At 29.9% G+C, this 24,390-nt stretch overlaps 1 protein-coding gene across 1 annotated transcript; it reads right to left on the bottom strand.

The window, feature by feature from the left end:
• Positions 1 to 46: 46 nt before the first annotated feature.
• On the bottom strand, positions 47 to 23,203 carry LOC113523610 (uncharacterized). The gene is made up of 4 exons (XM_026909606.3): positions 22,873 to 23,203; positions 3,283 to 6,301; positions 3,114 to 3,199; positions 47 to 2,132 (listed from the first exon to the last, which is right to left on the bottom strand). Exons 1-4 carry the CDS (start codon positions 22,882 to 22,884, stop codon positions 2,085 to 2,087), a joined length of 3,165 nt encoding a protein of 1,054 aa, XP_026765407.1. The 5' UTR covers positions 22,885 to 23,203; the 3' UTR covers positions 47 to 2,084.
• Between the last annotated feature and the right edge of the window lie 1,187 nt (positions 23,204 to 24,390).

Below are 24,390 nucleotides of genomic sequence, written 5' to 3'. Positions count from 1 at the left end.
TGTACCGCCTACTTAATTTTCTGCTTACCTCGTGGTTGACTGGTAGAGAACGCCATTAGGTGTTAAGTCTACCCTATGTACACTTACTTATATAATTGTGCATAAAAGTTTAATTGTGAATTAAAATACGTAAACAAATAATTTTTATTTCTCCGTTTTATCTATTAAAGTTTTATTACATACCTATTAAACAGATAAAAATATCCAATTTGTAAATATGTTTGTTTCAATCGATTTCCTCGAATTTATATATTTTGGGTGATAGGTTACATTAATTAAGTTAAATCTAGATACCTACAAATTAAAGAAATAAATAAAATATGTTTCATTAATATTTCATTTCATTTACTTACAATAATAATATTTACAGGTAAACTAAATTTAAAAAATATTATTCAAATAGAAAAATATAGAAGTTTTGGTCAACGACTCTACATAAGTACACTGTATTTAATACAATAAATACTGTGTATCTATGTTTAATATCTTTATGGCAATATAATATACTTGAAGATATGTAATTCTGTATTAAAAATCTACAGAGTTATATAATAATTACAATAGCTCTTTAAAACTTACATAGAAGAAATTTCATTCAAAAAGATGATTGACCGTCGTATTCTAGTGAAGAATGATACATAATTTCTGGATATCATTAAGCCCTCTTCACATCTGTAAGTTTTGCTCGCGTAAGAATTTTAATGTATTGTAATTAAGATAAATTTATTAATAAACTGCAGTCAAGCTATCGATCAATTAATTGTCTTACAATATATACGTTCATAATACACTTACATGAATAAAACACACAGATGAAAAGGCGTGTTCATAAATAAAATTTATATGTGTATTTATATCCTAAATTTACACGCATCTATAAATTTTATTCGTAAACCCGCTTCTTAATAATGTTTTTCTATAAAATAAAATGCAATTTTTATTATACGGTATACAAACTTTTTGCCTAATAATAATACTTTAATACTCGTAGTTTTATATACCGTATTTTTTCCTAATTCATACAATATACATTAAAGTCAGTTCATGCCATATAATAGCTCTACATTTCATACGTAGGTATATCTAACTATCTATTAGCATTTTGAAATTCATAGATACAAAACCCATACCTATTGTTATATGCTTCAATAGTGTACACTTTATTTACATGTAATACCACTACAAAAAGTCTATAAGTGTAACCTATTTTAAACATTTTTATTTATGATATATTAGTAAAGTTGGTCCCTTGACAATTTATTACATAAATTTTAAATTGATATAGAAATATTATTAAAAATATGAAAATCATATTTAATAATTATTTAGTAATTAAAAAAATGCGTATATTGCAAGCTAATAAGAGGACTGGCCGTAGCTTGGCGTAGAAGCTGCGGTTCAAATCTTAATTTTATACTTTAAATTTGATACGATTTTCATGTAATAAATAATATTTCTAACCTATTGGTTTTCCATCATCAGGCACAGGTCTCTCTCTGTCATGATGTCCAGGCGGCTTGAACCCTACCTACCTTTGTAGGGTTTTATTACTAGTATTTATCTCCAATATATAACTACATTTACAAGAAGGGTGGTGTGTGACAATAATTATGTTATGAAAAAAATTTAACAATCAACATTCATCCAAACATCTATTTGGCTCTTACTTCTCAAATTTTAAGAGTACATTTTAGTTTTTTTATTAGTGTTCGCCATGACTGAAAAATCATTCGGTTATAATTAACACAAAATTATTTGGTCTTTTACAATATAAAAATTCTTGAAAATTTTGAATAAGATATGTAATATGCATGTAAGTTACATTTTGTTCTACTTTATTAACATGGCAATAGCAATGGAAGAGGATTATACAAAAATATGATAAAATCTATGGTAATTTAGATACTCTCCTTAATTTGGGAAACTATCGACTTACACGTGTTACTGTAGTTTATATTTCATTATAGTCACTTTAATATAACTACTTTATTTTCACCTCAGTTCACTATCACTTTCCATTAATATTTGTCTACTTTCATTTACTAACTAAATTCACTATAGAGTTTTCACATAATTTCTTTGTATTATAATGCATCACTATGAGGTCCGACAGTCGTAGCATCGATTGTATCCTGAAACATAAAATTAATTGTTAGTATAGGTATTTTTTTTTTATTTAGACGTATAAATATCACATATTTTGTAAAAATTGACAGAAAACATATAACTACATAATAAATTCTAATTAGGGCTATAGAATATAAAATAAGCTTCATTTTAACTTTAATGATGAGCAGAATGATGATGATGATGATGAGACTGCATGGCATTAAAGACACACCAGTCCACCACAAAGAGAGACCATAGTATCGATTAATGTTTAACCATTGTATCAAAAGCTTCCATACCCTTAACAAAAACTTGCGTTTACAAATACATTGACTGAACTCTAATACTTGTATTTATACCTTACTTTATATATATATATATATATATATATATATATATATATATATATATATATATATATATATATATATATATATAATGTACATATTTTATTTACAGTTCTTTAAAGTGCTTAAAATTTGATGTTCTTATTATTTTAAATTGATTATCTCTTTTAAAGTAAAGAGTCAATAATGTTAAAGAGTCTTTAGATTGGAATATTTTATATTGTATGTAATATTAGATACTTACCTATGGAATAAATTGGCCGATTTTAATACTAAATACACTTATTTCTTAATTAATTTTCCAACATAAAATAAACTGCTAAAATTTTATTCATTTTATACCCATTATATATAATTTACATTGAAATTATACACAAAACCACTAAAGGAGACAATAATGTCTTCAAGAACATAACGTGTATTGATTTTCTATTGGAATTATATAGTCAGACAGTATATGGTATTCTGCCACGTTTATGGCATTATTTATAAGACAATAAACATTAATATAAATAGGAACAATACCTATACTATCTCATTAAATACAAAATTTTACTCGAGTGATACGGCTGTTCCATAGGTAACCACCTTAAATATTACATTGAATAACCTTAATATTTTTTTATTATAAAAGAAAATTAGTTAATGTCAATAAACCTCTTCCTCGTTAGTGTAATGGTTCTGTTGAAAACCTTCTTGTAACAATGTGCTGTTGCTATGTCTTCGATTTTCCAAATCATTTACTGAAAAAGATAAAATAAGGTCATTTTAATGAATTCAATAAACATTTTATTTAATTAATATCATGAGCATAACTGTAACTCACTACTTTGGTACCAGCTTTTTGAAAATCCGTATAATGAATCCGATTTAACAGGATCGCCAAATGATGGTCGAGCAGAAAATCTTGGTGATTTAAAGGGCAGATTGTCTGATCCAGATGGCTTGTTGTCAATATTTGTCTTATGAGATTCAAAAGATTCCGCGTTTAACCATCCTTTAGATATATTGTACGCTTCTAACCACGGCTTTGATGTAACAACATACACTTTTTCTTTAGTTAATGGGGATATAGACGTCTGAATTTTTTCCCAAGGAGCGGGAGTAGTGGTAGTACTTCGAAAAGTCGAAGCTGCTGTGTATATATGGAGTTTTTTAATTTCATCAATTTCTTGATTTTTACCAATACTTTGTTTACTTTTAGTTCTTTCAATAGTATTATACTGCTTTCTAGACTTACTAGATGAATTGTTTTTCTTTTCAGTTACTGAATGTTGAATACTACTGGAACCTTCATGATCATAAAATTCATAATTAAAATTATTTGTCGCTGTAACATAATTAGTAGGAACAGTAGTTGTAAAAAAGTCATCGGGAATCTGTTTGGCATATTTTTCAGCACCACGAGAACGTTGTGGTGTTTTATAACGCTTAGAATATTCTTGTTCCGTCCAATCATCTATCGTGTTTTGCAATTTAATTATATCAAAAGGTGGTTCTCTAACATCATACAAATCATTTAGTATTGCTGCTGTATTTAGTTGATGGGAATCATTATTTTCAGTAACTGTCAATGTTGGATCTTCTGTAGTTGTACTTATACTATTATAATTTTCTGTCAAGGTACTAATATAAGGATTCTCTGTATTAGTTGGAATTTTCCTAGGCTGGTACTCATCCTCGTCTTTCGACTCCCATTCATGAGAAATATATTCGAAATTTCCATTATTTTTACTCCCACCTTTATTAGTAGTATATGGAACTATTATCTGAACAATTTTGGGTTTACTTATATTTTCTTGAACACTCTGACTATAGTCAGCTCTACTTTCCTCCCAACCAGTTGCAAAAGTAGATTGTGGAATTGGTGTTGTTTGAACATCATCATATATCTCATAATCATTGCCACTCACTGGGGTTGAAACAACAACTCCAAAATTTTCATAATCTTTATGTGGCGCACTTGGTTTAAGATACAGTAAAGGTGAGTCAATATTCTGTAAATTACTTTCTGTTCTATATTTATCAACATCTTCATCTTTTACTCCTCTTAAATCTGCAAAATCAGGTTTGTGGTTATAAGGTACAAAACGATGTTTTAAATCTGTCGGTACCCCAGTATCATATAAATCGTTTCCTCCATCAACACCCGTACTTTCAAAACTTGAATCAGGAATAGACTTGGTTGCTGATACATGATCTTCAGATGCTTGAGATGAAATATCCCGATTCCCATCAACGATATAACTATTTGGTATATTTCTATAACCTTTCGTCAAATTAAAATTCTTACTTGCATCAATATCAATTACTGGAGATTGAGTTATGGAGGCAGGATAATCAATAGAATGAGTGAACTCCACAATAGGAATACTTGGAGATATGTCAACATTATGAGATGTTTGCTGCATAGAATTTACTCCATGTACAATATTTGGCGAATAATTAGGAGATGTTGGTTTAAAAGGTCTTGCATTAAAAATAGGAGGTAAAGGCGATACGCTAAGATTGGGCAAAGCTACCGGTTGTAAGGTATGAATATTTCTTCCTCTATTCAAACTAAATGGAGCAGGATTTGCCAGAGCTAATGAAGTATTTGGGATAGGAAATTTGGTAGCGTCATTTGGTAAAACTTCTGTCTTCACTTTGGTAGATTCAGCAGCTGTAGCTGATACAGAATATGGTACATTTAGTGCATGAGTATTAGTAATTATTTCTCCATAAGAATTTTTAAAGCCAGCTGGATGTGTTACTTTTGGTAATGGTAAATTTTCAGGTTCAGTATTTCTTAAAATCTCTACATCACCAAATTGTGGCAATTCTCGGTTAAGTAATTCAGGCTCGTAAAGTGGAGTAACAGATTTATGTGATTTATCGGTTTGATTCGGAATTTCAAATGTTGTGGACGGTGCAAATGTTGAAGTTGGAGTACCATAAGTCGAACTCCGAACATTATTTGATACGCTATAAGAATTAGGTATGTCTTGTGACGAACTAGGAAAGTTGTATGAAGAATCATGTTGATTATATGTTGTGCTAGGTATCCCAAATGGGGAACTTGATATGGAATAAGATGAACTTGGTAACGCTGAATATGTAGAACTTAATGGACTTTGAGATGGATTTGAGATGGTATGCGTAGGACTAGGTGGTCCATATGTTGAACTAACAACTTTATTAGCATTGCTATTGTGAATATGAGAAGTACTTGGTGGGCCATAGATAGCATGGGGTATGGGTGGAGGCGATGGTGGAAATTTATTTTCTATATTTTGGAAGGGTTGCGGTAAATTAGGTACATTAGCATAAGCTGTGGGACTCGGTGGACCATAAGTTGGATTAGAATTCTGGTATAAATTTTTAGCTCCTATATTGTATCTAATAACCGGTATCCATGGCACTAAATTACAAGGATTACAATCTTTCTTTATAGGAGTTATATTATTGGTAAATACTTGAGATTTTGTATCATGATTCGTCTGCTGTGTGGAGAAAAGCCATCCCGAAACTTTCTGGAATAATGAAGGAGAAGGGGATGTAGTAAATGGTTGAGGAGGTGGTACAAAATTGAAATTATATTGCTTATAAAAGGGTGCTGGAAATTTAAATTCATTGGAAAGAGAAACTGGTGGAGGAGGTGGAGGTGGCAGATACTGATATCCTAAATTTTGACGTTGCGATCTTCCTGGTCCTCCATGGAATGGTACTGGTGGCAATATCGGCGGAGGTGGTGGAGGCTTCAGAAGTTCGCCAAATTGCGAAGCACTATTTTTACCAACATTACCATACCCATTAGTTGCGTCGCATTTACACCTTGTTACTAAGGCGATTAATAAAGGGAATATCTGTAACAAAAATATTAACATCGTTAATATCTAAACTTTTTAAATTTAGTTAATATACCTAATGAACTTAACATAATTTTACAATTACTTAGAAATTATAGTGAAAAACGCGGTGTGACATATCCATAGTATTGTAGATGTTTCCCACGAGCTATCGTACTCTGTACATTTCTCTTTTCTCATAGTATTCGCTAGTAGCGATTGGAAGAAGTTACTTTGTGAAATTAATTGTTCTAGTTCGATTCATGTCAATGACGCGTAATCTATTTGCAAATAATTTTTAGATTTTAGGTAATTTTTATGGAGTATGTCTATTCTATAGTTTATATATAGTCGTGTTGGTACCGGCATAGAATTGGCCACCCCTTCCTTTCTCATAGGTCGTAAGAAGCAACTAAGGGACCTTATAGTGAAGGAATGGGCAGCAGCGTCCCTCTTAAAACATCTCCATATGCCAACCAATGGTCGCCAACCCGCCTGCCAAGCGTAGCAACTAGTGGCAAAACACCACTTATGGGGGAGACTATGATCAACAATGGACAGTTCACGGCTAATACAACAATGTCTGCATTAACAAAGTTACAAAAATTATAGATTCAATAATAAATTGGTATCTAATATCCGTTTTGATAAAATAGAAATTTATTAGCGATAATTATGCATGTTAATAAACATTTTCACTCGCTTGAATAGTTCTACTGTACGTATTACATCATAAAGCCTATAATTTATACACAATGTATTATTACTTATATAACGTACCTATACATTTCTTAATTTTCACGATAGACAAACAACAGTAAGAGTTTCAAGTATTTAGGTATCTATTGAAAGTTCGAGCACGAACAAGTGCATGATTTGGCTCCAATGTTTCTCAAAATTAGTAATGTTCAATTCATAGCTCGTATGACGCTCGAGTTTCGAAACTCGAGAATACGCGCCCACTACACGTCCAGTCGTATCATTTAAATAAATACGTGCATGAAAGTGAAATTGGCATTTATATATTACTGTTAAATCATTTCCATCACATTATTGGTGAAGGACGTTCGTAATTGTTTGGTTTAAAAATAAAATCTACGCTCCTCATTAATGAAATTTAAATAATCAATTTAAATCACAAAATATTGCTGGAACCATGAACTTATTGTCTTATGAATTCATTCAGGATATTGTTTATTTATGAACCAAGATTACAAAATACATATAGCAGTTTACTCCAAAATAAGGAATATCGTAACACGATTCATATATATAACACATAGAATAAATTTAAATAATATTATAAAGGGAAAAGAATTTTTTAATGTAATAACTACCGGTTTAACTTATATGTAATTCGATCGAAAAAGTTTTTTTTTTTATAATGAATAAACTGAAAAATATGTAACCTGTTTTAAAAATTCTAATATGTATTTTATAAAAATAAAAAAAAAAACAGATATTTATCCACCCGTGCAAAATCGGAGCAAATCTCTAGTAACAAGTAAGATTAATAACTGTCAATTATTCAATGAAGACATTTAAGTGTAACCTACTTTTGTACCAATTTTTATCAGCTTGAACCTAATTCGAATATTTAAACCTAATCATTTAGGAATAAATATCCGGTCTGTATAATTATAAAACTATACTAACAAATCCAAAGCGAATTGAGCATTTTTATTATACTGTGTTACATTATACATTAATTCTGTAACGCATAATAAAACTATAATGATAAAATAAATAAGAAATACGTGGGCCCTAATGTAATCATTGACCAAAGGTCAGCGAAGATCATCAGCCTTGTCGTTCGCACGGCACACTCTAAGAACTTTTACTTAATTGCCACGCAAAACGCAATGCTTTCTTCCTATGACATAAGGTTGATGCTATTTTATTCTCACAGCCGAAACAGGCGAAAGTGAAAACTGGATGAGGTGCTACACATTTACTTTGCAATAAACCATTAAATGCAAATGAGATGGTGAGATGCCTAATCGATCTGTCGGAGCTTTTTTTTACTAAAGTGCAGAAGGCTTATGTTTTCGTCAATAGAATTGACTCCAGAATTCGAAATTGATTCTAAGTCGCCGTTCTCTAAACCTATCTCTATAATTAATATTATAATTTGATAGTTTTATAAAAATATTATTTATTAATTATTATTAATATTTATGGACTATCTTAAACTAAGTGTATAATGATATTGCTTTATTTCTATTATTAATTTAGATCATATTTATCTTTAAAAAAAATTACTGTGATATAACTTTTAAATTTTAAATTCAGAAACAGGTTTCGAAACAGCAATTCATAATCGAATCCAATGTATTTTTATTTCGTAATTACATACTTTTTTATTACTAGCTAAGTATGCCCGCAACTTCATATAAATAACCGGATTATAAAGTACCCTTCTCCACCACATATGCGTGTATGCCAAATTTCATACTGACTCGTTTGACACCATGAGGATAAATAAACTAACTTTTAAATTTACATATCAATAAGAATTTTATTATTTAGAGGTCACATAGAAAAACAAATGTTAATATATTCATATATCACACATATATCGCTATCATACACTGACAGAAGATAATTTGAAAAATCTTTTTGCTTCTTCTACTGAAAGCTAAAAAAATAAGAAATAGTATGTCCCCGTGGGTCTCCCTACATAAAAGAAAATGACAGCGAGAATATAATCATCGAAAAGTACTTTTGAAATGGATTAAAAAGTAAAAAATATTGTTTAATGTATTATTAGAAATCGACTATTGTTATAAATCACGAAAAACAAAGTATAGACTGTCAAAACATGATTGACTTGTCAAAGTTATCCCAAATGCTAGTAAGTAGATAGATACGTGACTTCAATCAAACATTGGGCAGTCGTGATCTACCACACAAAAGTGTACTTTTTTAAGTAGGTACCTAGTTATTCCATTATGTACAGATTCTTTACCTCCTTTTGTTATATAATACTTAAATTATTTCTTTTAATACACATTTTAAAGTTCACTTTCACAAAATATACAAATAATAAACAGTTGACAAACTAAGCTTTCAACATATTCTTGTTTTTAACTTAGATCTTGAGGAAAACAACTGTGAAAACCGCATCCATTTTAGTGCAGTTGTTCTTGTATAAAGACGGAAAAAAGATATAAACAAAGTTTCTAAAAAAAATTATTTGGCATCTATTAGACTTATTAAGAACTTTCTTGTTAATTTTTCCTAAATTTCTTTAACGTACATAATATCAACTAGTCACATTTTACTTTATTAGTATTTATATATACTATATTGATATTTATATATTATTGATACGCTTGAATGACTAGTGAATGTATTTAAAGTACGATACAAACATGTCTACTAAAATCAATTAACCAATCAATGTTGCACGAGTTATACAGCCCGCCTGTAGACTTACTTAACGCAATCGAATTGAGATCAAATTGAATTCACATCGAAAGACGTCAAATAATATAAAGTAAGGCACCGTCGATTTTTGACGTTTCTTAGACGTAACTACAATATTATCCCAAACAACATTATACAGTATTGGGCAAACATACAGTAACAAGACAAGACATCCTTTTAATTTATCCATTTTCATCAAATATACATATAGCAAATAAAAGAAATACATATATATGTACTCATTTATATTAAAATTCAATCTGTCTATATTTGTAAATAATATTGCAAAAAGGTAGTTATTTAAAGCTTCTCAGAATAAATAAGGCTAGACAAGAAAGGTATAGAATATCAGCTTACACCATGGACCTGTAGATAACCAGTCTGCAGGGCAAAGGTCAATACCGTACGATACCTAATACTACTATATAAATTATATTCACTTACTATCTACTTGCACACAACACAGATGTAATAAATTTCTAATTTCTTTAACGTATTTATTTTAAAAAATCATATGAATTTTTTCGTCTATGTTCAATGGAGAAAGTTTCTTTATTATTACTGAACATCCGAAGTCATTTAAAAATATATTTAAGCAAGAAGATTGCAAAGCCACTTTTTATGAGTTTTAATTTACTGTCTAACGGTAAGTAGCTATATTTATCGCAACGCCATTAACTAATAAAAAACTTCAAAGCTACTAAATTTCACAAAATAAACTAAATTTCTAATTACTAGTAATGACAATGCCTATCATCGTATCAGCCGTTATCTGTCCACTATTGAACATAGGCCTCTCCTATATGAGGGAGGATCTGCCAGTAATTGCCACGCTTAGTAGACGAGTTTAACAATCTACATATACTAATTCATTATTTACATATTCTGATGGACATAGAAAAAATATTTTTAAATAATCTAAAGAAGTAATCCATTTTGATTTCCGTTACTTTCCATTGCTCATCTTATACACTACAATCAAATACAAAAAATATTTCTGCTAAATAGTAGCAATTATTTATTATATTTAAGTGTGATGGTACAGATTCAATCACTGACTCTAAAGTGAGTTGTTGTTTGAGTATAAGAAATACAACATTAAATATCAAAATAAGAATTATCATCCGTATCTTATTAGAGAAACAAATAATCAATCATCATAAACTTTCATCGCATATCTTCGTAATATGTCACGATTCATCCTTCAAACAAGGAAGCAATTTATAAAACAAACAGTTATGTGACAGTTCCATTATCGCTCTATTGACAACTAAACAGACAAAAGTCAACAATAGCGAATCTTTAGTCCAAATGTTTGGAACAAATGGGGTGGGAAAGACAGGAGAAAGCAATGCTCGTGACTAGGCGACTATAACACGCCAAGAGTCATGTCACACCTCTTCAATCACTAATCAATCTCAAAAGATAAGAGACATACAAACCGTGTCCACTGCGCCAAAATGTAACAAAACAAATAACCAACATATAATTACGTATTAGTCAATATGCAAACTAAACAATTAGATCACTGTTCCAACTTATAAAAACAGGTTAGAGTCGATTTCTAATATAAAAAAAATATGGTCACAGTAGACGTGTTTTCATTATGTAATAAGTATTCAGTACTATATTCTATTTATTTCCTATACTTAGATACACTTATTAAATACAGTGTAACATCACGTAACTGTATTATAGTTCTATTAGTCTTTTTATTGACATACTTAGCAACTAGCGTAATTATTTTGTTATGTACTTACTACTATCTAAATTTATTGGTTACAGAATTAATACAACTTTCATTATTTTTCTATCTGGGTATAAATTTAACAATAAACATTAGTAGATAGTAGTAGCCGTGTAGGGCCCGACATAAAATAGATCCTCTCTTCCTTTCCCGTGGATGTCGTAAAAGCCGACTAAGGAAGCTTATGGTGAAGGGATAGGCAGCAGCGTCCGTCTTAAAACGTCACTAAAGGCCTAACTGCGGTTGCCAACCCGCCCGGCAAGCGTGACAACTACTGGCAAACCTCCCTTTTGTAGGAGGCTATGTTCACCAGTGGACAATTAACGCCTGACACAACAACATATAACATTAATAGGTAGAGACAGAAAGATAAACCTTTTTAACTTTAGGTCATACACTTTATAGAAAATGCTCCATAGCTATTACTAATACAGATTTACATAAATAAATCACGTCGGTACATGGTAAATTTTTTTTCATATAAGCACAACATGTGGCCTCGCCTTGAGCAAACACAGAGACTATATGGTACATGAATACGATCAGCCGAATAAAGAATGTTCTACTCTCAACGATTGACCATATTATGCCGGCTCACTAAGTGCTTTTTCACTCTCTACGTTTGAAGCATCTGGGGTAAGATAAAGGAAACACACCACAGAAAAACTATTTCAAAATATTACTGTACAGTAAATTCGCTGCACTGCACTGTAAGTACACAAACGTATACACAGAAGACAATGTATTTCTGTATTATCATTTGGAAAGAAGGGATACCTGTCCCTGAATGGTCATTTTCTGCACTCGCTTCTAAATACTGATATATAAATTATAAGTCGTGCTAAAATATATTCACCGTGTGTCCCGGGACAGAATGGGCCATTACTTCCTTTCTTGTGGGTGTAATCTATGAGAGGCGACTAATCTTAATGGACGAAAGATAGGCAGTAGTGTCCCTCTTTAAACATCACCAAAGCCTAACTGCGATTGCCAACCTGCCTGCCAAGCGTAGCAACTACTAGCGAAACCTCCCAGTAGGGTGAGACCTATACTCAGCAGTGGACAGTTATCGGCCAATATGATGATGAGGATGATGATTAAAATATATGAAACAACTGATAGATAAAGTTTTATTTTTAAATTAGAGTCTATCCATCTATGACTATTCAAAAACTTATGTGTATAACCTAGTTACTGGAATAGGCTTTATTTAGTATTATGTTTTGTAGTTTAAATAATAACGATTTATTAGATTACAACACATTGTACAAAATTCGTTATATCTATTTTTATTATAATTCTCAAAAGAGAAATTTTAAGTTATGTATTTCCTGTCAACAACAAAATTTAATTTTTATTCATAGCTAATACTCTTACCTCATACGAGTACTTTGTTTATGCTATTAGATACCGCCATATATAAAATAAAAAGATCTTCGGGCTATTTATTACTTTGCAGAAGAGAGGCAGGGGGGGGGCTCTTAAAAAGTTACACATATACCCTCAGACATGTTTTTGCGCAGAGCTTCCAGCTCAGCTCCTGATCCTTAGGTGGGCACTAGATAGTTCAAAAGTGGGCATAGCTACCTCCTTCAAAGAAACCTACGTCTCTGTTCGTAAGTCACGTCAACTTCGTCAACTACTTCTATGTGATTAGAACTTATTGCCTTATTTAACAGGATAAAAGTAAATCATGTCTGTCTCTATTCCAAACATTAAATGTATGCCAAATTTTATAACAACTGGTTAAGCCCACGGTATCTTCGCGGTTGTGTCGTTAAAGCGCCAAAAGATAACAAACAAAGAAACTCACTTTCTCATTTAAATTTATTCATTCTAGTCTTAACTAATAATCTTATATTAAATGTGATGAAAATGAATTAATAATAATACAAATTTTCTTAATATAACTATTAAATTACAAAAAAACATGGAGGCCTTAAAAATTTTGATAAACATGTTTTTTTTTTGATGGGTGAAAATGGAATGGTAACCCCGCCCGTGCTAACGGGATACGCCGGCGGAGCACCAGTGAAGGGTGATGAGAATGAAAACAGGCCAGTTAGCCCATCATGATGAATTCATCAGAAATTAACCATGATAGTTTCCAGGGGGAACCGCGAGGAGGTCGACCTGGTTGAGTATATTGCTAGCAATGGGATTCTCAGTCTCCATTACTAACAATCCCTTTCCCCCGTAATAAACATGGTTTGACATAAAATTTTGACTACGATATCTACACATAGAAGATATTTAAAAAAAAACGTATGTAGATTGACGAAGAACCTTAATGAAAACAATAGAAGCTGAAACAATAATTATTAGAATTTTTGTTCTGTTATTCTAGTATCACCATCAGTTGAATTCCCGAAAATCTAACCTAAATCTAGTAATACCCCATTTCATTCGTTTTTTTCTTTTGTGTAATATAAAATAAAAAATTTTTCCAAAATTTACATATTTTATATGAGCTAGTCTTAAATAAAAGTATAAACATAATTATATCAATTTAACATATAAATTTATATGTTAAATTGATATACAATGGCACTTTCTAAAACAGTATTTCTTTGAAGTACCTACACACCTACTCGCTGTTTACACAGATGAGCAAATATACATGTCCAATAATTAAATTCATAATTTTTACGTCCTTTTTTACACAGGGATAAAGTTGTTACTTTCTCTTTTTGGCATTACATAGTTTTCATTTAGATACTTATATATACGTTATACTTTTAGCAAACAATGAATGAACTTGATAAGTTTCCAGTAAATTTGACATTCTAGATACAAACTATTACTAACATATTTTGAATCTTTATCATGGTATTTGAGCTAATTTTTAGTACATATATATATAGTTATCATATAACGGAATCTCAAAAAAATTTAAACCTGCATATAAAACGTAACTACCGACTACTTAAAACATTTTAAATGTCTCTATCTATATCCAATTAAACCATTACCTTTTATTACTTTTCTTTCCTCTATCAAAAAGAAATATTTATTTAACACACTAGACATTTGTAGCTATAAATGTTGTAATCAATCCAAAAATTTAAAATTAGAGATCAATTAAAAAGAGTACCTATTTGTATTGTTTTTAAAAATTTAACATTAAACACCTATCTAAATAAAGGGAATCTGTTTGATTTCTTACATAAATAGTCCACTATTTCTAAATTTTATCAGTAACATCTCACTAGTGAAATACATTTTTATACATGAATAATATTCAATGAAAATCGAGAGTGAAATAAAAGTGTGTGTATATAGGGCTACGAATTTACTACAATCATATCATTTATTTATAAAAAAAAATATAAAATATTCTTTAAAAAATGCATATTGAGTAAGTAAATATACTTAATCTTAATATGCTTTTTTTAAAACGTAAAAATAAAATTGGCCATAATTAGGTTCTAAATAAGCCGTTACCTAAAAACACTATTGTAGAAAATTTCAGTCATAACAATTAAGTAACTATTTATATAACAATTAAGTAAGTATTTATTTATTTATATTTATATATAATGTTTCAGGAAAAAAAGAGTTTTCTAAATCGGTTTATAAATTATCAAATTAAAGTGTAAAAAACATTAAAAAATTAAGAACCTCCTCTTTTTTTAAATAGGTTGAAAATTATTATTAATATATAATATTTTTAATACATTTATAGATTTATTTAATGTTCAATTTCAAGAATATGAAAATATAACAGTAAAAAGTTCCAATACACAATAAATATGAAAAAAATACACCTACTTATTTGACATCCATATTGTGACTAAATGTAGTAACACATATAAGTACGAAATTGTATTGATATAAACATAAAAACAAATAAAAAACTGAAGCTAGAAGTCGTAAACTTACCCCTCTTTTAAATATTATTAAAAGAAAACATAGAGTACAAATATTATATGGACACCAATTTTATTTTTAGAAAGTTGACAACCCTTACTGAGTTCCGCGGGCATTTTTTATAAGCAAGCAAGCAAGTCACCGACACTGTGTAACCTGTTTTGTGGATAGACAGCTCGATCACTAAACTTTGTGTTTGATTCTGTACATGTCGATGATCTTGACTGATTGATCTATTTATCTATTCAGTATAATGTTTCTTACTTTTATGTAGAATAAATAGGATGTATCGTCTTTTACAAAGATATTATCTGTCGTCGAAAGACGTCATCCATATAGAATTTGAATTACCGTAAACTTATGCTAAAATATATTTATAAATTATATTAATATTAAAATAATATTATATAATCGATACTATCTATGCAAAAATGTTTATTTTAGGATTTATTACGTTAATTTATTAATAAACAATTCTAATATAATTCAATAAAATTTATTTAGTGGTGTTTGTGAAATACATCGATACAAACAGATTTGTAAATACTAAAAGTTTATTAATTATTCGCAATTATGACTTTCGCGATAGAATACAATTTGAACTCTTTATTATTTAAATGCTTGTAAACAAGATACTATAGAAGCTATTTTAGAAATGTCGATGAACCATTTGCTATAAAGTGATAGGTAACCGCCATCTATATGAACAATACACCAACACGCCGTCACAATATTACCACCATAACATACAAGATTTTACAAAATTTATAAATACTCTTCATGCACCGCTTCATATTATTACGAGTATTTCAATAATATCACTATACAACCTTCCAAGAGAAATAATCACTAAACCTTCATACTTGCGTCATTTTATGAATGAATGAATAGTTATTTACAAATTATTGGCAATCAACAATTGCACATAGCAAACCATGAATTTTAATTGAAATTTTATTACAAAATATTTATTTATAAACGTGGGTAAAAAAGTACGCGCAGAAATTATCTTACATTCCAAATTTACACAGTTGGTATGCGTACAAAAATAAATTATTATTACATAATAAAACTATGCAAAACTAATGGATTCATATACCTAAATCATAGAATCGTGCATGAGATATTATGGGAGCGATCTTCACCTCAGGGTGAAAGGTCCAAAATATGATACAAATGTAACATTACTACGGCAATATTCACTTTTTTACGTCGAAAGCGGAAAGTGCTTTCAAATTATGCAATTTCCTTGTGATATTAATATAAGATCAGTGGCATTTATGTGTCTACAAGTATATTTCTGAGAAATGTCCGCAATCCAAATGCGTTTCCACGCAATCATAATGATTTGTACACGCAATCTAATTATATGAAAAGGGAAGCAAAAACATTAAACGCGGACGCGTGCAGTATTGTCATCATAGGCTTCATTTCAGTTATTTTTCCATTGCAATACAATCGACTCTCTGGAACAGTTTTAGTATTTAAGAGGAATCTGTTCAGTTATTATTTATTTCAGTAATTTAGATAGAATAATTAAGGACTTTTCATAATCCATTTGGTATTAATTTTATTAACTGTTAGCATATTTTTTTAAACCATTGTTGTTTCGTACATTATAATTAGGTATGTAGGCAAATTAAAAGTAGCAAAAATTTTCTGTCATATAAAGAGTAAAAAACCAAATTAAATTTTAAATTAAATTCGTTATACCTAAAACAATTGTTACACATCTACTTAATGCTATATTTTATTAATATATAAATATAATATTATGTGTATGTATGTGGAAATGTAAATGTCCAGTAATTAATTCTAATTGAAAAACTTAAAACTGGTAATAAAGTTGAAATTATAACCCCTCCGGATATCACTCACGCAACTTACGTAGTTTTGATCTCTATTGATCTATTTGATCCCTATTTTGATCTCTTAATTATATAATTCAATACATATCCATTAAATTTTATTTTATAAAATAAATAATAAGTAAAAAGACATTTCCAATATTTTTGTTCGTTATACTTATGTTCAAGAGCGTTTATACTAGTAACGATGCTTACCTAAGTGTTGCATGGTGCAAATAAATGAAAACAATTGAACAATTTTCAATATTTCTGATTGATTATTCAAAAAATAACCTACTACTAAACTAAAATATCTTTATAAAATAAATCTACATTCACTAAATTTTAGCACCTACTTTACATTTTGCTTGGAAAATTTTCATGTACTTTTTTGCTGTTAAACTCAAAATTTTCAATGATAATTTTATAAGAATCTTATTCTTGATTAACTTTAGTATAAACATTGTTAAGCATATAAATGTATATACTATTGCAGACTCGTTTAATTTTTTTTTTACATAAAATAACGAATACTACCAACATCAGTCCAACATGTATGTTAATGTATCTTACATGAATAATGTCAACCGAGGTACCACCATATAATCAGTATGTAAAATGCTATGTGATTATATGACATTGTAATATTTTTTCAAACAAACGCTTCAACGTTGAGTGTCGTATCGTTTACTATGCTTGTTGGTGAGAACGCGCTTTCACGAGGCGCCTAAAGATTCCCAGACAAACAATCGCACAAACTACGCTCCGAGAGGTTCAAGAGCACCTGACATTAGATTATCTATTCAACCTATTTGTCAGTATAAATAAAATGCTATGAGAGATGAAGCGAGATAATAACATCGTAAATTCAGTCTATTCTACGGGAAGGTTCGTATTAATAATTTATTGTACAGTAAGGAGCTCTAGGACGCGGTTTTAATAATAATAATACTTTATTTCGAACTAAATATATATAATAGGTCTTAAAAAACAATGCCAATAAGAGAAAATATTCATTCATTTCATATATCTGTGTCCATCTCCAATCGCACTGGGCCTATAACAGCGAATAGCATTCCAGTATCTCTGGAACGAACAGTCTAGCTTCTCTGCAATAAAGTTTTATGTTTTGTCTCCAAGAACCGGGCTATGAAATATTTAGATCCTTTATGTTATTCTGTGTACCAAATTTCATTCACATTTATTAAATTATTTAAATGTAATTGAGTATCAAACAGACTTTAAAAAGGAGAAACTTCTTAACACGATGATATTTATTATTTGTTACCTCAGAATTCCGTCATTTATAAACCGTTTTTTTTTTGTTTATTTAAAAGGGTAGAAGTAGTTGCGTGGAAATTTGATTAAAAATCAGTTCAATGGTTTGGTCTTTAAATTAAAACAATTGGTATTGCCGCAAAAGACATCGGTGTTTTTCTTTTGTAGAACAAAATTTGAACTGTTCTACTTATATAAAGTATAGAAAAAGGAGTACGTTTTATATTACAATATTAGCCAACCATTTGAATTTGTCACATACTTATCAGTTGCCAGCTAAACAGCTAACCTTTAATACTACTACTAAGAGAGTGTTGTACGGAAATTAAAAGCGTACTAAAAATTCAACAACTATTATAAACTTCAGACCCACCTACTTTAATTGCTTACTTAATTTATGTAACACAAATAAATATAGAATAAAAGATATCCAATGTTTATCTCTACTAAATTTTATTCAGATCCATTCAACTGTTTCAACACGATAGATTTGAATAATATCCAAATATTTGTAACAATAATTTAAACACACCATGTAAATGAATAATAAATATTAATAAAGTAATGGATTACGATTTACGTATTGTCTAGATAATAGTTATTATTATTACATAACAATAAGTAGCTCACACTAAAAATAACGCAAACATTTAGAACAAACGGCTAAAAGCATAGAAAACGAAAGTGATAACACGCAAACCGTTCACGCAGCGCGTACGCTTGTAAAAACTCTTGCATCGGATATGCGCGGGCGCAGTCCGGCACGCACTCATATTAGTTACTACCGACTCACTATTGATTTGTTAATAATTACATAATTACATTAAAAGTATACTATTATTTCTTGACTTTAAGTATACTATTGTTTCTTGTCTTTGACACGACATTGATCAGATCGATACTTCATAAACCTATAATCATTTATTGCGTCAAGATGGGCATAATAAATGACGTTATTAAAATTTGATAAAAGTAAACAAATATTGTCGCGATTGTAATCGTTAATGGGGTAGTCAGAGGCACTTATTGACTGTTACTGTGGTGGTGAACGTATTATTCGACATGCTCACATTTCACTAAAAAATATAAGAATCCCACGTTACAGGAGGCGTCCCTACCACCGTAGCCCGGATTCGTATCAATTGATGTCGGAGTTTTTCATCGCCGGAGAGTTATTCAGAAATATAACGATATATACACAAAGACTAGTGTCAACCATACTTGAACTTACAAATATTAAGTAATAATAGTATTATTACTTACTTACTTAATAGTAGTAATAAACTATTACTACTATAGTAGTAGTAGTAAGCAGTAAGTAAATAATACTTCTATTACTACCACTGAACTCCAATGCCGTGAATAAAATATTCTTGCATTGTAATAACCATTATTATAAATGACCAGACTGTTACAAGATAAACTTGAATAACCAGACAAACGAATATGTAAACGTCACCTCTGTTTACTTCGAAAACTTAGTAGGTACTATGAAAAAGTAAAGTGTTCTAATTTTTTTTAATTCTCTGAATATTTTATATACCATAGGTACAATCATATAATTTAATTCACACATATTAGAAATAGGAAGTGCTAATTGAAAATTTTATTATTAATAAATACAAATTTTGGATATAATTTATTCTTATGTATTTTTTTCATGCAGTGACTGAAAATCAGTGGCTTGCAAAAACAATTGTTATATAACAATATCGCCCTTTTGTTAAACACTGTTTGTTGTTTCTACTATTTTTACTTACCTTAAAATTCTATGATATTTACGATGCTTAGAGTACTGTATTACTACATATTCTACACCTACTAAAATAAACACTTAAGAACAATACAAGAGTAGAACCTGAACATCTTCAAAAAGAAAAGTTAATAGGCTGTTTAAAGACTCACGAGCTCTATATTTAACCTCATCAGATTATAGTCGATGGCAATACTTTAGCATAGTAGAAAAACTTTTAGCGAATTTATCACCAAATACATACGTGTTCAAAATATAGGCGAATTGAGAACCGCCACATTTTGTAAATCAAAGTGATATATTTTTGAAAATATCTTGGCAAATATATTTCAAACATTTACTCGTATCACTACACTAGAATAAAAATGGAAACATTTATACCTAATTACTAATAATACCTACTTAAAATATTATATACACTAATAGAAATCGAATCAATCATTGTCTCACTGACTGTACCTACGTAGTCTTTTCTTCTGAACAATATTTTGTAATATAAAACAAACTTGTTCTCGAATTTCACTGATCTTCTAGCGTGAAGATACAAGCATCCATCACTGACCATTTTTATTTCTGACAATAGCTATTATGGTCTCTTTTAGCCAACAATATGCCTAAAATTAAACAATTAGTACTTATTGGAACTTACCCACTCATGAAATTAAAAAGTTCAATGAAATCTATTGATTGCACAATAGCTGAACCCAAATTAGTCACATTTACATAAGTACCTTGTTTATAATGCTGTTAAATGTTTGAATCTTTCAACAAATACCCGTAAAAATGTAAATACAAGTTTATCAGATTTATAAAAAAATACCCGGTAAAAATACACTAATTAAAAAAATTCATTTACACAAGAGGCAAGCACCTACCTGTATATAAAAAAAACGTGGCCATTAAAAATGAGACGTTAAGCTCTGTCCTTGTTAGCTTTTAGAAAGATAAACTTGGTGTTATCAGTTAATTTTCTTTAACGAAAAAATGTTTAATGTTTGCTGTTGGAAGTCTTTCGTTAGTCATAACGTTTGGTGACATGGTGTTATTTTTAACAAGTCATCAAAAGCCTTTCCATAGACACGAGTAAAGAGTGAACTGCTAGTTGAAACGCACACGTTAGCTGATATCGTAAAGAAAAATAATTAGAGCTGGGTGCTTTTACGAGCTTTTAAGAAAGGAATGTTTTAGCTACTGTAGATAAAGAATGTTTATTTTACTTATCAAAAGAACTTTCCTATTATTATTTTACCTAAATGAGAAAATATATAAAGATAATCGGCTGTTTATCATTCAATGGATTTCAATGAAATTTGGTAGACAAATAAATTATATAAAAAATAAATAAATTATACAGAGTACTTTTTTCCTAATTCACGTGAGATAAAGTAAATTATGTACCTTTTTATGAATGTATCATGTGTTGTCTTTAAAAATATTTACAAATTAATTTTGTTAGATCATTGCACCGCCATTTACTCTCTCTCTCTCTGTTTAGTGTAACGGTAGAGTAAAACGGAAGAAAATACCATCAGGCATAAGTCCGCCCTGTAGACATATTTTAATGTGTGCAAAATTATAAATATACAGGACAGTAGTCATATAATATATATTCTAACATCCCTCTTTTTTTCTAAAATTTATTATATGACCATTATAAACGCCATGGTTTGTAAGGATGCTTGTTACTCTTTTCTTCAAAAACTACTGAATGGATTAGAATGAAATTAGATGCACGGATAAGTGATGTCCCAAGTTAATAGATAAGATATTTTATATAGTAGATACTGATTCAGGTAGGCGAAGCCTCAAGATGTAGTTAGTGCCTTTATAAATAACAAATAATGCCGAAAACTTAAAGAAATAGAAGTATAATGGTTTACGTGAAAAGTACCTTCTAATCTTCATTTTCTTAAATATAAAATACCGACATAACTTACTTTTGTGATTATAGACATTACAGACTTATCTATAAAATCTAATTACAAATGTAACCCATAAAATTGAAAAACGCATCTGTCTTTGTTATTATATGACGCAATATAAAATTATAGAAGCGTAGGTGCTGTGGTCGCCGACCAAACACCGGCCCGAACATTTTTTTATACAGGTAATTGGTTCTGAGATCGATTCTCAGTTGTGACTATTTATCTTGGTGATACGTGAAATGTTGCACGGTTATAGATGAATAGTAAATTAAGTAGTAATTCAGAAGTCCCTTTATTAAAAATAGATTATCTATGATAAATTTATTATGAAACAGTCATAAACAATATTTGTAAATTATTGTGTACGTTTAATAATGTGTTCAAAAATAGATATTTAAATCACGTATCCCGACACTCATAAAACCCTCATAAATGACCAAGAACCGGCGGATCAACAGCAAATTGAGATTTATATCAACCGGTGTTTGGAATTTAAATATTATGTATGTGTAACATCATAAAATGAACAACATCAAGATAACAATCTATATCCAATCAAATTTCTCTTCACTGGGGAATTGAAACCGAACACTTCATGTAACAAGACATACCATTAAGTAAAATAACATCATCAATTTACTGCCTTCCCGCCGACATAGCAGCTAAGCCCATTGACCACAGATATAGAATAAAATAAAAGCTCAGTTTGTCTCATTAAATTAATTAAAGATATTACTCACCGACGAGATCATGATCTCCGCTTATCTTATACAATTCCTATCGTCTATTTGATCATCACTCAACTTTCACCAGGAACCCTAAAGGTCACTTTACAGTCCTGGATTTTCTTATCACTCGTCCCATAACTGATAACACAGCGCGCACTTATAATAACATCGTAGCGTGCGATCGGTTCGAAAGATGCAGATCAATAGCTACTCGGGTAAAGCACGAAAAAGTTGGTTCCCACGTGAGAGAAATGCGCGTGCGCGGACAATAGTGGAGGCTGCGCGCGAGTCGAAAGGTGGGCAAAAAGCGAATGAGCGCAGGCGTGATGCGCGCACCAAGCGACCACGAGCGGGAGAGCCTGATCGGCTGTGTACCTGCTAACCCATTTCAAATATACATAAGTTCCGTGACGTCATTATGGAATTTTAAGCCCCTAGTTCGTTTTTAGGAGTTTTTCTGTTTGGGCACACCTATACAGGTACATGTTTACTATAAAAATTTAAACCCCTTAACTGGCTCTACCAATTTTTAGCAAACTAAAAAGACACAAACTATTTACTAAAAACACAAACCTTTGAAGAGCGCAAAATTCAGATTTATTTATTCGTTATTCATGTAATCCTTCTTTGCTATAATTTAATTTAGGTTTTGACAGAGATAATTTTTAGCTTCAGTACTATTTTTACCTTACTTTTAGTTTTACATGCGCTGATATGTCAGTCAGATAGTTTATGTATTTCCTTTAGAATACTTATAGCATTCCAAACATCAAAATCCAATTAATTTTACTAAGGTCCATAAATCTGCTGTATTTTTTATGTTGTTACCTTAAAACTTCGTCAATTGTAAACCGATTAATCTATAAGGATATGCTTACAGATTGGTCTTATAGAAATTGTATCAAAAATGTTTAGTTTTAAATCAAAATAACAGATTTTGCCGTATTTGAAGTCTGTTTTTTGTGGAGCAAATTATAAATATATTTTTATAATGTACAAAACTTTTAACAGTGACAAAGTGATACAAAAGACTAAACGGGAATAGACCGTGGCTCTATTATTCTTTTGTAGCAGCAATTAAATATTTTTTCGTCCTCTTTCGATGACCACACATGTGACGTAATGTCAGATAAGAATCCAAAAAATATTTTAGAATATGTTTTCTCTCTAATACGATGATTAATAACAACAGGGTCGATTTGGAAACGTCATTTCTGTAAATCTGCTTTAATTTATATTGGTTCTTAGATTTCACTGTGATGTCAAATTGTATTTTTATTTTGGTTTAAAGAAATCGCACACCAGAATCGACTCTCATAATATTTAGATATGAATTTATAATTATGTAATAATTATATTATTATTATTTATCTATCATTATTTTTAATAATAGATTATATTATCAAATTAAAAAAATTTCATGATGACTGACTGACATATCAACACAACTAAAAATATTGAAACTAAATTCTGACAGAAGTAGTTACAATCTGATTTTTTTTTTCAAAAAATTCAAATGTTTTATAATTA

Source organism: Galleria mellonella, unplaced genomic scaffold, assembly GCF_026898425.1.
Source record: "Galleria mellonella isolate WM207_F2 unplaced genomic scaffold, CSIRO_AGI_GalMel_v1 utg90, whole genome shotgun sequence".
Taxonomy (NCBI): Eukaryota; Metazoa; Arthropoda; class Insecta; order Lepidoptera; family Pyralidae; genus Galleria; species Galleria mellonella.
This window is presented reverse-complemented; position numbering and strand designations above follow the sequence as displayed.

What these genes read in the sequence shown, in the direction of transcription:
- LOC113523610 (XM_026909606.3), bottom strand. An exon ending in AAAAAGCTGGTACCAAAGTA is followed by an intron (nt 3,200 to 3,282) that starts GTGAGTTACAGT and finishes TATCTTTTTCAG; the next exon opens with TAAATGATTTGGAAAATCGA. An exon ending in ATTACACTAACGAGGAAGAG is followed by an intron (nt 2,133 to 3,113) that starts GTTTATTGACAT and finishes TTTATGTTTCAG; the next exon opens with GATACAATCGATGCTACGAC.